Source organism: Myotis lucifugus, unplaced genomic scaffold (assembly GCF_000147115.1).
Source record: "Myotis lucifugus unplaced genomic scaffold, Myoluc2.0 scaffold_129, whole genome shotgun sequence".
NCBI classification, from domain to species: domain Eukaryota; kingdom Metazoa; phylum Chordata; class Mammalia; order Chiroptera; family Vespertilionidae; genus Myotis; species Myotis lucifugus.
The window spans coordinates 1,519,978-1,536,021 of NW_005871177.1; the positions used below are offsets into that span (position 1 = coordinate 1,519,978).

The 16,044-nt window shown below is 40.9% G+C and overlaps 1 protein-coding gene across 1 annotated transcript in view; it reads left to right on the forward strand.

Moving 5' to 3' along the window:
- The window catches only part of BANK1 (B cell scaffold protein with ankyrin repeats 1), a 298,633-nt gene that overhangs the window by 66,842 nt on the left and 215,747 nt on the right, over positions 1-16,044 (forward strand). Inside the window, exons 3-4 of the mRNA XM_023758387.1 lie at positions 7,429-7,583; positions 15,804-15,942. Of these exons, the coding sequence (XP_023614155.1) occupies positions 7,429-7,583; positions 15,804-15,942 (294 nt within the window). The remainder of the gene's footprint in view (positions 1-7,428; positions 7,584-15,803; positions 15,943-16,044) is intronic.

Here is a 16,044-nt window from a genome sequence, read left to right on the forward strand (position 1 = left end):
GTTGGGGCGCTGCACCCTGTCACACACAGAGCAGGGCCCGCGGGGGAGGTGGGGGGGTGGGGGGGTTGGGACGTCGCCCCCTGTCACACACAGAGCCACAGGGTGATCAGGGGGTTTGGGCGCTGCCCCCTGTCATGCTGATCCGGTGCCAGGAGGCTTCGCGGCTCCACTGATCCCAGTGCTGGGAGGCATATTACCCTTTTACTATATAGGATAGAGGCCTGGGGGCCGGCTGGTTTGCCCTGAAGGGTGTCCTGGATCAAGGTGGGGGTCCCCACTGGGGTGCCTGGCCAGCCTGGATGAGGGGATGATGGCTGTTTGCAGCTGGTCACACACCCTTCAGGGTGGGGGTCCCCACTGGGGTGCCTGGCCAGCCTGGATGAGGGGATGATGGCTGTTTGCAGCTGGTCACACACCCTTCAGGGTGGGGGTCCCCACTGGGGTGCCTGGACAGTCTGGGTGACGGGCTGAGGGCTGCTTTCAGGCTGGTGGTTGTTGATTGAAGCTCCCAACCGCTCCTTTTTTTTATTTTATTCTGGGCCAGCTTTAGCTCTGGCTCTAGCTCTGAGAGCAGGTATCTGGTTTGTTTCGGTTCTATAATCGAAACAATGTATAACTTCAGCTCTGAGATCCCGGCCTATATTTGTTAGAATGTTTCAAACTGCAAGCTCAGAGGCCGGCAAGTCAGGCGGGGAACGTTGGAGTCTGCAGTTACTGGAGCAAGCAAGCCTCATGTTCGCTTCCAGCTGCCTGGCTGCCGGCCGCCATCTTGGCTGACAGTTAATTTGCATAAGGATACGCTGATTAGCCAATGGGAAGGGTAGCGGTCGTACACCAATTACCATGTTTCTCTTTTATTAGTGTAGATATTCCTATACTGAGTGCATATATGTTTACCAGGGTTATATCTATATCCTCTTGTTGGAACGCTTATGTATGGGCCTTCTTTGTTTCTTCTTATGGCCTTTGCTTTGAAATCTATTTTGTCAGATATAAGTATTGCTACCCCAGCTGTTTTCCATTTCCATTTTCATGGAAAAAATTTTTCCCATCCCTTCACTTTCATCCTGTGTGAGTCTTTTGTTCTGAGGTGGTAGAGAGCATATATATGGGCATATTTTCTTATCCATTCAGCTATCCTAAGTCTTTTGATTGGAGCATTTAATCAATTTACATTTAAGGTTATTATTAACAGGTACTTATGTATTGCCATTTTTATTCTTTATGCCTATGTTTCTCTCTATGTATATATATTTTTTATATTATTACAGGAGACCCTTTCATATTTCTTGAAATGTTTGTTTGGTGGTGTTAAACTCTTTTAGACTATTTTTTGTGTCTGTGAAGCTCTTTATTTTACCATCTATTTTGAATAATACACTTGCTGGATATAGTAGTTGGTTTCAGATCCTTGCTTTTTATTTCCTTGAATACTTCTTGCCATTCTCTTTTGGCCTGTAGAGTTTCTGATGAAAAATCAGCTGACAACCTTATGGGAGCTCCTTTATAGGTAACAAATTGCTTTTCTCTTGCTGCCTTTAAGATTCTCTCTTTGTCTTTAATTATGATGTGTCTGGGTATGGGCCTGTTTGAGTTCTTCTGGCATGGGACTCTCTGTGCCTCATGAACTTGTATGACTTTTTCCTTTACCAGGTTTGGGAGATTTTCTGCCATTATTTCTTCAAACAGGTTGTCTATCCCTTGCAAACTTTCTTCTCTTTCTAGGTCTTCTATGATGCAGATATTGTTACATTTTATGTTGTCCCACAGCTCCCTTAAGCTACCCTCCTGTTTTTAAATTGTTTTTTTTTTTCTTTTTGGTTCTCTGATAGCATGATTTCTTCTGCCTTGTCTTCTAATTTGTTGATCTCATCCTGGGGTTTCTCTAATATACTGCTTATCCCTTCAAATGTATTCTTTATTTCTCCTATGTCATTTTTTATTTCCAACTGATAATTTTCATAGTTTCTATGTCTTTTCTCATGCTGTTGAGCATCCTTGCCATCATTAGTCTGAACTCTATATCTGATAAATTTCTTATCTCTATTTCATTTAGCTCTTCTAGAGAATTATCTTTTTCTTTGTCTCCCCATTTTGGCTGCCTGTTTGGGTTTGTTCAATGTATTAGGTACATCTACAACTCCAAGTCTTGGTAGGGTGGCCTTAAGTATAGGTGACCTGTGGAACCCATTGGCACAGTCTCCCTGACCTGTGTGCTCTAATAATGTCCTTGTGCGTATTGCGTAGGACCTCCTGTTGTAATTTAGTATTGATTGTTATTGGCCCATTTATGTGCGGTCTCAACCCTCAGGCTGGCTGACAGTGAGGCTCAACCCCCAACACAGCTTGCAGGCTGCTGTGCAGTTGCTTATCACATGAAGTGGATTTCACCTCAGCCAGGTTTGGAGCCTGCCAATATCTCCTTGGGAAGCTTATTGGATCCTACTCTGTTATTGTCTGAAGCACTGGGTTTATTGTTTTTTTGGCATCTTCAAAGGGTCTCTGGTGCAGGCCAATGTCAGACACTGTTTGTGACTTGCTCTGAGTACCCCTATTTGGAGCTACCAGTGATCCAAAGCTCGTGGATCCCTCTGCTGCCACTGGGTGTGTGTGGAAAGGAACAAACTACACACCAACGTCTGCTTTTCCTAGACCGGAGCACAGAAGCAGGTCAGTTAAAGACTCAAAGCACCAATGATCCGCCTCTGCCTGCAGGCTGACAGTCTCAGTCACTTAATGAGCCTCAGGCTCTAGAATTCAGGGTGGCATAAACACAGGGTGGGGCAGAGAGGGTTTCTAACAGGTGGGGCAATTGCTTCCCCCCAGACTAAAGCTTCCTGGATGGTAAAGGTCTGCCTGAAAAAGATGGCTTCTGAAGTAGGGGGGAAATGACTCAGCACTGGGATCCAGTGGCTGTCCCCTCAAGCTATCTCCCCAGAGCCACTAACCTTGGATTTTCCTCACACAGCTCTAGTCCACTCTGCCCTCCCTCTGCTGGAGCCCACAAAATCTATGTCTTGGCCCTTTAAGAGGGTGCGTTCATTTCCAGTTGTCTCTGCTTGGTGGAGAGAAACCCTTCTACTTTTCACAGCCAGATGTTATGTGGGTGCCTTTTCCAGTTCTGGTGCTCTGAGTTGGGAGACCAGTTTGGGGTTTAGACCTCAGACTTCTCAGGGGGAACCCCCCACAGCTGAGATATCCCTCCAGAATTTCAGCTACTGTCTGTGGGAGCCCGGCCAGCCTTCTCGTACCTCTGCGCTTCCTACAAACTCAATGTGGTCTCCTCCTTATGTCCTTGGCTATAAGGGACTCCAGCTTGTCTTAAGTTCCTTTCTCCCATCACTTTATTATTGCCATCATTCATTTTATTTATATACTAGAGGCCCAGTGCATGAAAATCATGCACTGGGGTGGAGGGTCCCTCAGCCTGGCCTAAGTCCTCTTGCAGTCTGGGAGCCCTCAGGGGATGTCTGCCTCCTGGCTTAGGCCCGGCCCCCGCTGGCAGTCAGACATCCCTCTAGCAGTCCTGGACCCCTTGCTCCTTACCACCCCCTGCTCGCTGCTACTTACCACTCAGCTCGCTGCTGGAGAAGCTCCCACCACCGCCTCTGCACTCATCAGCCATGAGCCCGGCTTCTGGCTAAGTGGCGCTCCCCCTGTGAAAGCGCACTGACCACCAGGGGGTAGCTCCTGCATTGAGTGTCTGCCTCCTGGTGGTCAGTGTGCATCATAGCGACCAGTCTTTCTGCTGTAACAATCACTTAGGCTTTATTATAAAGACTAGAGGCCCGGTGCATGAAAATTCATGCACTGGAGTGGGGGGTTCCTCAGCCCAGCCTGCCCCCTCTCACAGTCCGGGAGCCCTGAGGGGTGGGAGGTGACCCAGCGATGAGGGGAAGGCAATGCCCCATCACACCTCTGCTGCTGCCACTGCCAGCAGCGCAAGCCTTGGCCGGCCCTGGTTACCTGAGCCTCATGCAGCTCTGGGCAGCTGGGCAGCTGCCATCTGAGGTTTGCCTGTGCCTCGGGCCAGCCCTGGGCAGCTGGGGGGCTAAGGGGACTGGGGGACTTCGGAGGCAGGCGTGCGGCTAGGCCGGGCCCACCTGGGGGCAGGCCTGCCCTTGCCAAGCGTGTGCCGCCCCGATGGGGCTAGGGGACTGGGCACTGCCATCTTGTGGCTGTGGGTGCCGCCATCTTTGAGGGTGTGACAGTAATTAGCATATTCCCTCCTTATTGGCTGTGGGCGCCACCATCTTTGCAATGAGCGTGAGGGTCAATTAGCATATTCCCTCTTTATTAGATAGGATAAACATGCATAAGCATATATTTATATATATACACACACACATGTGTAATTGAATGCATTGTTGCTATTACTTTAAACAAACTGTTATCTGTTATATCAATCACAATAGGAAAAATAAATATTTTAATATTACCTTTAGCTATTTCTTCTTAATACTCTTTCCTTCTGTATATAAATCTGGGTCTCTGACCTATATTATTTTCCTCCTCACTGAAAAACTGTTTTTTAAGTTTTCTGGCAGACAGGTCTATTGACAACAAATTATCTCAGTATTTGTTTGTATGAGAAGTCTTCAATTCTCTTTCACTTTTAAAGAATAATTTCACAGGGTACAGAATTCTGGGTTTAAGGTTCATTTCTCTTACACTTTAAATATTTTACTTAACTCTCTTTTTGCTTGCAAAGTTTCTGAGAAGAACTCAGATATAATTCTTATTTTTGTTCTTGTAGAGGTAAGGTGTTTTTTTCTTTTAGCTTTTTATTCTTTTTTTTGTCCTTTATTTTCTGCCATGTTAAATGTTATTTCTTCCTGTACTTTTTTGGGATTTATCCTACTTGAAATTACCTGAGTTTCCTGGATCTATGATTTGGTATCAGTTATTAATGTTTGAAATAGTTCTTCTGTTCCTTTGTCTCTTTCTACTTCTTCTAGTATTCCCATTACACGTAAGTTATGCCATTTGTAGGTTTTTCATAGTCTTTGGATATTCCATTATGTGTGGGGTTTTTTAGTCTTTGTTCTATTTGCGTCTCAGTTTTCTAAAATTCTAGTGAGATATTGTCTAGCTCAGAGACTCTTTCCTCAGTTGTGCTCAATCTACTGATAAACCCATCAAAGGCATTCTTCACTTATGTTGGTGTTTTTGATCTCTTTGCTTACATAGTTGAGGATACTTGTATCTGCCTGTCTGTCTCTTCAACCTTGGGGTCATCAATTGTGCTGTGTCTGCACCTTTCTTAACTATTAAGAAAAGAATTGTTGACTTTTTAGTCCATTCAGCTTTCTGTTTGTTAGGATGAGTGGTGACTTTAAAAGCTCCTTACATGTGAAATCTGAAACCAAAGATCCTATTTTATTTTATTTTTTTAGCTAAAACAGGAACCTACTAAATTGACAATTGTGTAACTTGAATTTTTTTCGATTATATTATAAACTTCTTCCTTACTAAATATTTTTTCATGTAATTTTTATTAGCGACATTACATATTTTTATCTGGTCCCTTATTGCTCAGACTGCTTCCAATTTTCTGCATTATAAACTGTGCTTCTGTGAGATAAATAATTTTGTATATCTATGATTATGCCCTCAGGATAAATAAAATAGCTCATTTTAACCTATTAGCATAGAGAAATTATCAGAAAACAGTCTACATACTTTGGTGGTAGAATAATTTACACCTCCTTCTTTTAAGGTGTATTAAATGCAATCAGTGTCTTTGTTATTTTATCAATTCACAAAATGATTGAGCCAGTTCTATATAACCTTTTATTGTTTTGATGTATATGTGTGTGTATGTGTGTGTGTGAAAGAGAGAGACACTGAGAGAATGACACATTTTATGAAAGAACTAGAGGCCCGGTGCATGAATTCATGCACAGGTGGGGTCTCTCAGCCTGGCTGGCGATTGAGGCCTATGGGGAAGGGGGGCGGCCAGCTGGAGGAGGGACCATGGGAGGTTGGCTGTAGAAGCGCACTGACCACCAGGGGGCAGCTCCTGCATTGAGTATCTGCCCCTGGTGGTCAGTGCGTGTCATAGCGACTGGTCGACCTGTCATTCCAGTTGTTCTGTTGTAGTGGTCACTTAGGCTTTTATATATATAGATTTTTAAATTGTTAGAGAAATAAAGGCTGTTTTTAAACTTCATTTCAAGCAAGACTAATCCTAGGAGAAATCTTCAAATCCCAGGTGCTTTTGTGACTTTATTCTGAAACTTTCATAAGGTAGAATAAACACACTCTCCTTCTTAGCTGTGGCATGGGGATAGCTGTTCTCTAGGAGGCATCTCCTTTGTCATTCTGCTATCCTGATAGAATTACCTGTATAAAACTGGTGACTTCACTTTTCGTGGATACTATCAGACCAAATTCTAGCTACTTCTATCTATATTGCCTTTGGCTCTTCTTCCTTTTTATCCTGTCACTATCCTTTGTCTCTTAGCCAAAGATCACTAAGAACACACCTATACTTGAACTATTTGAATTTTTTGCTATTTGTAATTAATTTAGGGCACCATGGAGAACCATAGGGTATCTCAATAAGAGGTTGTTAAAACAAAACAAAACATGGGGTTGGCTTAAGACTCTACAGATGTGATCTAGTCGTGACAATCTTGGTTTCAGCCACATTACTTCAGTGTCCTAATAAAATGCTTTGGGCTTTGAAACACTGAGTAATAACAATATTATTACTCTCTTAACACAACATATTTTTATTCAATACAGTAAAATGTTTTAATGGTTGAGATCAAATGCTAAATTACTAAATGTTAAAATTTTTAAAAATTAAATGCTGTTCTTCTTTGAAATTCAAAATTGACATTAGAATATTTCAGTGTTCATAGTAAAACTGCTATAAAACCCCGCAATTTATTTAATATAGAACTTTTTTCCCACAGAACACGTTCACATGTTGATGAACACTAATATTCCAGTAGTAAATTAGTGTTTCTACCAGTTTATTTAGTGAGTGTCTGCTAGTTCAGCTTTTTTATTTTAAAAACTAGAAATATATGTAAAAGGTAAATAATTCTTCTGACTTAAATTGTTTCCACTTAAAATGAAATAAATTTTCTTAATGATAGTTATTGAAAATATATAGTTGCACGTTTTTCAGATTTGCTATTTTAATAGTAAGAGAGAAATATTAAGTGGTGGTTGGATTTTTCGGGGAAAACATTAACTAGTAATGAACATATGTAGTTGCTTTAGTTTAGTCACTAAGGTTATAACACTAGCTTAATTGTGGAGCATTATCTTAACTACTAACATTGGTTCTTCAACTCAGCTCGGTTGTTCCGTATATGAATTAAATGGATTGCTCAGTACTTAGTCTTTATAACAGTGGAGGAAATAAAATGGCCTTCGCTATATCGTAATAGACATCCATGCACTTTTCTCCAGGTTCTAACGAGTACCTTGAGTTCAGTATTCCAACAGACATAAGAGTGGAACATCCTGGCGAAGTAAGCGAAAGGAAGCACATGGAAGAACTCTCTGAAGTTTCAGGAAGCAGCAGACCACTGGCAATGGTGCTTCCCACAGAAGTTCCCTGTGAGGTCAGTTAAGATGCCTTATTATTGAAGTGGCCTTATTGTTTTAATGGATATTGCATTTCAATAAAATGTAAGCTCCCAAAAGACTGGTGTTTTTGCCTACTTTGCTCATGGCTATGTCCTCAGAACCCAAAACGACATCTGGCCATGAGTAGGCATTTGATACATTATTTGTCAAACAATCAACTGCTGGAGAATATATGTGAAAGTTTAATTTTATCAAATGTTACTGATGCATTGCAAACAGATTTACAATTGCTACATATATCAAGCTACTTAAAAAGGAATGCTGGGTTTGTATTAAAGCAAATATTTTATTTTCATACGGGGAAATATATTCTTTAATTTGAAAATACTTATTTTCAGGGTGTTCAATTATTCCATTATAAAACATGTATCAAAGGCCTCCATTATCAAGGGGAAATATCATAAGATCTAGAAGAGCTGGTCCTTTCGGGAATAAAAGGTTAATGGAGGGTGAGGTGGGTTTCTGAAGGTGACTACATGAATACATGTTGGTGATATTTTTCCTCTTGTCTTTCTTGGATTGAACACTTGAACTAAACCTCCTGGTAGAGCTTGACTGGAATCTCAGGCTACGTAATCTCTAGACTAGTGATGGCAAACCTTTTGAGCTCAGCGTGTCAGCATTTTGAAAAACCCTAACTTAACTCTGGTGCCGTGTCACATATAGAAATTTTTTGATATTTGCAACCATAGTAAAACAAAGACTTATATTTTTGCTATTTATTTTATATATTTAAATGCCATTTAACAAAGAAAAATCAACCAAAGAAATGAGTTCGCGTGTCACCTCTGACACGCGTGTCATAAGTTTGCCATCACTGTCTCTAGACAATGAAAGAATGCTGGCTCGGTGTCTGTGTCTCTGAGTGGGAATAGCCAAAGGTACAGGAGAGCCTGGGAGATGCATGCAAAGGACCTTCTGGTACAGTGAGTGGGTTTATGTGCCTGGCTGGCAGGGGCTGCATTGTCTACTTGCTGGGAGGTGTGTGTTGGGAGAGACTCTCTGATCCTGCTGAGACCAGTGGTCCTGGGGGACGCTGCCCATTCTGAGCCATGGGGCACAGTTTCATTCCCTCACCCCCAGATTCCGTGCCTCAGCAGAAGAATCACATTTTTTAACTATTATGCTACCAGTTCCAGAGAAACACAAACTTCTCTGGTGCTTCCTTAGAGACCCCAGGAACCTAAACTGCACAGGTTCAAGATAACTGGCACAGATAACCAGGCAAGGAAAAAACTGCAACCCACTTAAAGGACTCACGTACTCAAGGGAGGAACCTCAGGCTAAACAATCAGAACTGGTGGCTTCTTTTGGGTCAGAAATAATGGGAGAGACGGCAATAAATAGAAGAGACTGTAAGAAAAGGAAAATGAGAACTGTTCTCAAGTAGATCAAATCAGAGTAGAACAAGCAAAAAAAAAAAAAACACCTTCTGGAACTAAAAATAGCTCCCCAAGAATTATGCAATGATTCTAAATAACTGCTTTTAAAAATATCTGTACAGTAAAATTTGAATAATACAAAACCTTCCCAATGTTAAATTTTCAGAGAAATTATAATTCAAAAAGGAAAGCTCCTTGCCCCCCAGGCAGAGATGACTCGTTAGGACCAGGGTTCTTTCAGTGGCAGAATCATGGTGAGTTATTATTTGACATGGAAATAATTCTTCCAGACCCTCTGGAGTGAAGTGATTTCTTTTTCAAGTTTCTCTTGGGCACCCCACTTTTTAAGCAACCCTGAGTTAAAAGGTCATAAAAGAATATTTTAGTACCAGTTCCACACCCTAAAAATTCCAAAGCAGCTAATCCTTGGACTAACAACAGTTACCTTAGTCAAAAGGTTGTGTTCTCTCAAAACCCTGATCTTAGTACACAATCGGAATCTATATGACAATTGGAGACATCATTTGCTTCCAAATGAGAGAAAAGCATGTTCCAGATTTGCCAGGAAAACATTCAGTCTATGCCTGTTGTCTGAAGGCACAAGCTTTGAACTTCCTCATTTCTGAGAAGGCTTCCACTTAGTGTATAGAGACCCCTGGAGAATACCGCCTCCTCTCCCAGGAGGTGATAGTTGATTCTCTGCCATCTTACAAAATCTGGAAACTTACAATGCTATCCTTGCCAGCTACCAGGGCTTATTGGAGGTGTGCCTATCACACCCAGCATCCCCCAAATCTATTCATGTTTCTATGGGCTTTTGTGTTCCCAGCACATCAGAGCTGAGTTCTCTGTGAGATCACCCTCGTGGCATGATCTTCGCCTTTCTGATGCACAGGGCATTAGTTTGAATCTGTCCTGCTACTGCCTCCTGCTGTGGAGCTGCCTGGGTCTGGGGACTGCCTTCCAGAGCAGGGCTTTCCCCAACCCCTCATCTATGAGGGAGAATCAGTGTGAGTGGATTATTTAACCGAGGCTGCTGCTGCTGCTTTTAAGCCCAGGAGCCTGGGAGTATTGCTCCCTTAGCCTCGTCATCTTTCCATGGATTGTTTATTGTTGCATTGTTACTTTCCATGGATTGTTTATTCCCTGGGCCTTGAAAATCGTGCCCCACTTTAAAAACAGCAGGCAAGTTTTTTTTTCATCAGCGTGGGGTGTGTGTGTGTTTGTTACGCACTGGTGAAGATATGCCTCTGGTGCTCTATTTATTTGAATTATTCCCCATCTCTTTGAGAAACACCGAGATGAAATTTAACAGGTTAATTCTGCTACATAATTTTGGCTTCTTTCTTTACCATCTTTTAGGATTAAGATCCTTTGTCCTATTTTGATATTTTTATTTCTTAGCCTTTTTTTATTAAAAATTTTTTAATGTGGATGCTCTTGCAGATGTCCATTACCCCCACCTTTGCCCACATCCACCCACTTCTGCCTCCCCCACCCTTGGCCGTCACCACACCATTGTCTGTGTCCATGGGGTGTGCATATATGTTCTTTAGCTATTTTGATATTTTTCCATCCTTTTATGGGCCAAGGCATTTCTTTTTCTAGCATATTCCTCTTGATTTTGTCTTGGGGGTAATTGATGATGAGAGATATGAAGTCAGTGAGTTCTGTCTGCCCAATGCACCCATTATTCTAATGAGTCTTATCCAATTTTATATCCATGATGAAAATTCCACCTGGGAGGCATTCCCCCACTGGAACAGCATCTAATCCAGAACTGGACCTGATCATTATTTTCTGGTGCCTCTTCCAGGTGCTATGTGTTACTTCAAAGTCTTAATTTCATTAATTCTTCTGGCAAATTCCCTCAGAGCAAAGATTTTCATCTGGGAGTGATCTTGCTTCCCTTCCCCCAGAAGAATTTTGATAAAGTGTGCAGAGAGTTTTGGTTATCATGACTTGGGGGCTGCTATGGGCATCTAGTGAGTAGAAGCCAGGGATGCTGCTATTTGTAATGCACAACAGTGACATTGCTGCTCCAAAACTGTCAATAGTGCCAAGGTTAAGTCCTGTCCCAGAGGAAAGGAGATACATTCAGGCCCCCTCACAGTAGTAATCACCTCAGAATGGCATCAAGAATCCAGTGCTCCCCTTCAGAGACCTCGCTTCAACCTACCCGGTTATCTCCAATCACTTGCTGAGGCTGTGTAATCTCTCAGCAGAGATTCCAGTCAGTCTTTTGGGGGGTGAGTAGCAGGGGGAGGTGGGTATCAAGTTTCTCTATACGAAGGAATGGTACAAATGAAAGAACAGAAGTAGATGATTTGGTACAACTTTTACAAAAGGGAAAGGTAACCCCAGCATGCATGTAGTGCTTTGGTGACCAGTGAAGTCACCCTATGGCATGGGAAGCCAGCCTGAGGCTGAGCTTGCATCACTGTCCTCAGGGTGTGCTTGTCATAGAGGCACTCCGCCATGCCAGATTCGGGGGCCCCATCCTGTGTGTGCATTGGTGGCACAGCGGTGAGCATAGCTGTCTTCCAGTCACTCTGTTATGGATTACACCTGAGGCTTTAAGAGGAAGTCTCTAAGACTGAAGCACATTTTTAAAATCAGTTCAGTCACTTGGTTTCTTGAGCAAATTTAATTTAATTCTTAAAGTTACAGTTATAACTGTTAAAGGCCCTTTAATCGGCTTTATCAGCATTTAGAACTATAATAACATGAGTTATCTTTCTATCTGAATCCTAGAACATGGCATATTCCCTAATAAAGGCCTTCATTTTATTTCACCTGTTCATTGACATACCTCTGTGGCTGCAACCATAATATAAGTCTCCAAGCCCGTTGTACAGACCACAGATTATGTAAGTTACAAATCTAGAGAAACCCTGAGACTATATGGGTGGATGTGACTTGTATGGGCCCATGGGCAAGCCACAAGAATCTCAGATATTACCTCCTACCTATTTATCACTTGGCCCTGATTCCAGAGTAAAACGATATATACTAGTAGAAGCTAGCAGCACTGCCCACTTATTTCTGACACCAAATCACACACTAGTTCTTCGTGATCATTCTTAACCTAAAGTTTGATCTTGTGATTTAATTGAAAAAAATCACAGTAAAAGTAGCAAAAAAAGTATTGTGTGTATCAATGCCAAAAATATCTATGTTGTGAAGTACTGCCCCTTTGGTGGTCAGGCTTTACAACGACCAATAGAATGATGTATTTTCCCTTTAACCAAGTGTTTCTCAAACTAAGATGCATATAGAGACTACTAGTGGAGGTTTAAAAAAAATAATAGTATTACCTAAATTCTGTGCCCAGTGACTCAGATATATATGGTCTGGGTGATGGCCTGGACATTGGGAGTTTTAGAATCATCCCAGGTGATTCTGAGGATGAGAATTAGCATCTCAGTTTGGAACCATTGCCATAAGCTAATCTTTGTTCTATTGTCAAGGGTCAGATCCATGATGGCTGTAGCAATATGCACAAACCTAGCTTAATAAGGCCCATGAAGCTAACTTGCTAAGCTAGTGGCTATTAAAGTGGGAAAAGAGCCATTGGCCCATGTACAAAAGTCATAGTATGACCCCTAGGATCAAAATTCTTTTGTTGCCTGTGCTTAATAAAGATACCCACCCTGACAGAATCACAAACTTCACTATCTGTATATTGTATGTCAGATTGTAGACCAAGTTCTAGCCCTTTTGTTTGCGTCTCAAAGTTTTTGACTAATGCAGCAAAACATTAGAGTTTGGAAGTGATAATAAGCATAATAACCCTTTCTCTCTCTTCAAATGCTCAGAACTAAATAAGGAATAAACAGAGAAAAGATTGAGAGCAAAATAACAACTTCAAACTGATAAGACTAAATGTTTGACCATTTGACTATCCCAGCATGTTCTCCATGGAATTAAATGTGTCCATGTAATTTCACCTTTAAGTAAGATGTCCACAAGGACAGGGCTGGACAAGTGCCTCCTTCCCTCCTGTAGCAGGCTACTTCCTGTATGGGGATGCAGGGACCAGATGAGCCGTGAGTCCTGAGGGAGACAAGGAGCAGAGCAGCATGCTCAATTTTCAGTCTTATTTTCCTCTTAATTTGAAAACATGAACAGACTGTATCTTAGGTACAAAGATCTTGCAAGAGTCCCCAATGATATGAGAAAATGAAAATACCTTCAGGCTGCTTAAAATCTAGCTGGAAAGGCAAGCCTTAGACATGGAACACTTATTAAGAGCAGAGAGCATAACTTTGAAGGGGTTAAGTTAGGAGTGTAGGTGTAAATTCTTTGTGATTCCTTTGGAATTGTAAAACTCCTCATGGGCTGAAACTGTAGGAAGGATTTGTGGAGCTGGTGAGACCTGAGTTGGACTTTGATGGAGAGGGTAAGTATGGAGAGCTGGAGGGAGATAAGGAATGAAATGGGAAGCCAATATTATGTACAAACAGGACTGGCTACCTAATCAGCAGGCTCAATGCAAAATGAAAACACAGGGGCCCTTGCTCAAATTATTAAGTATTTTAAGCAGGGACAGCAGAACACTAAACTAAGCACAGGGCCCTGCCAAGCACAGAGCTCTGGGCAGTTGCACAGGTTGCTTGCCTATGAAGCTGGCCCTGTGTACTAGTAAACATGTAAGTGCCTCATCTGCTTGTCTTTTGTTTAGTACTTTTCTCTGGTGGAAAGGTGGAGCCCTGCCTTCTATCAAGGAGAGATCGATGTTTAAGAAGCAGCCTGGAACATGCATGGATGAGAATGAGTTGCCTGGGTTAACAAAACATTGGAGAGGATGCTTAGGCTTACAAGGTTTGGAAACAGAGGACAAAGTTAAATAAGTGATGTTTCCATGGAAGAAAACTCTGAAGAACTTTGAAGGAGGAATTGGGGATCTGAGCCAAAGTGAAATGGGAAGTCATTAAATATTTGAAGGAAGGTGACAGGTATGAGTAACAAAGGAACTAAAGAACTGTGCTAGACATGAGGTACCATGTGGAAGAGGTTGAAGATATGAGGAACAGATGAGGCTCACGGTCTTAACTTTCAGATAAAGTAGTGCATTGGAGAAGGTACAGGAAGAAAACAAGAAAGACTTTCTGACATATTGCATGTGTGGGGCAAGAGTGGGAGGGGGAATAGTGGTAGTTTCCTTCATATGGGATCTTTTCTTTTTTTAAAATATAGTTCTATTGATTTCAGAGTGGAAGGGAGAGGGAGAGAAAGATAGAAATATCAATGATGAGAGAATCATTAATTGGCTGCCTCATGCATGCCCCCTACTTGGGATCGAGCCCACAACCCGAGCATGTGCCCTGACAGGGAATCGAACTGTGACCTTCTGGTTCATAGACTGGTGAGCCACACCAGCCAGGTGGGATCTTTTCTTGATGTGCAATTTAATTGGTGAGGAGATATTTAGATCAAAATAGCCTATGGGAAAATATTTGGGAGCACTGGGTGCTGGTGGAAATGCCCAAAGTGGATGTGTGTCAGCTGAAAAGATTTTGTAACATCAAGGAATTTGTACAAACTCTTTGGTACAGAGCATTAAATATGTAAGCTTTGTTCGTGGTTGATTTTTGCTTAGGGAGATAACATTTAAATAAGGCAACTTTGTAATTAATGACTTTTGGGTAATCACAACTTTATAAGAGGCTCCTGTTTATTTTGTGAGGAACTTAAGTTTAGTTGGACTTTGAAGAAAGCCTTTGAAGAGTAATATCTGGGATAATCATAAAAATACTGTTTCATTTTAGTTATTTTGAAGGGGTAAACAGCTTGATGTAAAAAATAGTGCCGATTTTGAATTTGGGTTGTTCTGATTCATCTCAGGTTAACTCTGTGTGTTGGTTACCCTATTCAGAAAAGGGAAATATAGTAGTTTTCATTCTGGTTTTCGTGTGTGCACTTATTTGCATGTATGTATTTGTGTGTGTATGTTCTGGTTGGGATTTTTAAAAATCTTTATATAAGTGTGCTTAGAATAATTTTTAGTATAAAATAGATGTTTAATAAATATTCATTTATTTTTTCTCTGTATTAATGTTAATCTTCTTATCCCTAATTTAAAATAATTCCAAGAGGTTTTCAGTAACCCTTATTATATTATGCACATAGATTTAGCTTTTCCACCTTAATAAAAATCTTTAGGCTTTCAGTTTTATAACCTTTAGTCAATGCTCTGGTTTCTCTTCAGACCGCATAAATCTTTCGCCTTTTATAACCTTTAGTCAGGTAAGATTTAAAACTATTGTTTCTTTCTAAAAAAATTATATTTAAATTTTTACAAAGCATATTTAAATGTTTTGTTTCTTTCTAAAAAAATTATATTTAAAGTTTTACAAAGCATATTTAAATGTTCAGTCATTTTATTTATAGAGAAATACATCAAGTTCTAGAAAGGTAGAGGAAAAAGACTTGGGAAAAGGGTTTGTTTAGCCATTGAATTGCAGCTCCCTGGAGGTCTGTGAAGTGATGCTCACTACCCTGAGATACAGAGCCACACACAGGGAAGAGGCAAGAGGAAAAGGGAGCAGCTATGTTCTCACTATTTTTTCAGTTGCAAAGTATGGTATTGGGGGAAAAAATTGAGTGTTCAATGGACACCAAGTTCATAAACTCAAAGTATAGTGAGAATCATATTTATATATTTCATTTCTAAATATGGTTGAAAATATGGACATGATAGAAGACATATAATGACCACGTGCAACCTCTGTCATTAATGAACGTAACAGGTTATTTAGTTAATGTAAACATTTTCAAATGCTTAATTGAGTTTTATTTTTCATCTTATAGAATCCTGGTGAAATATTTATTATTTTGAGAGATGAAGTAATTGGTGATATGGTGGAAGTTGAATTTGCGTCAAATAATAAATGCATTAGAACACGGCCAGCCCTTTGGAATAAATCTGTCTGGTGTATGAAAGCTTTAGGTAAGAAATTCTTTTATGCTTTAATAAATATAAAACATCATCCTGAATTTCTTTCAATAAATTTATGATAAATGGTTTCACTTCCCTATAGAAACTAATACT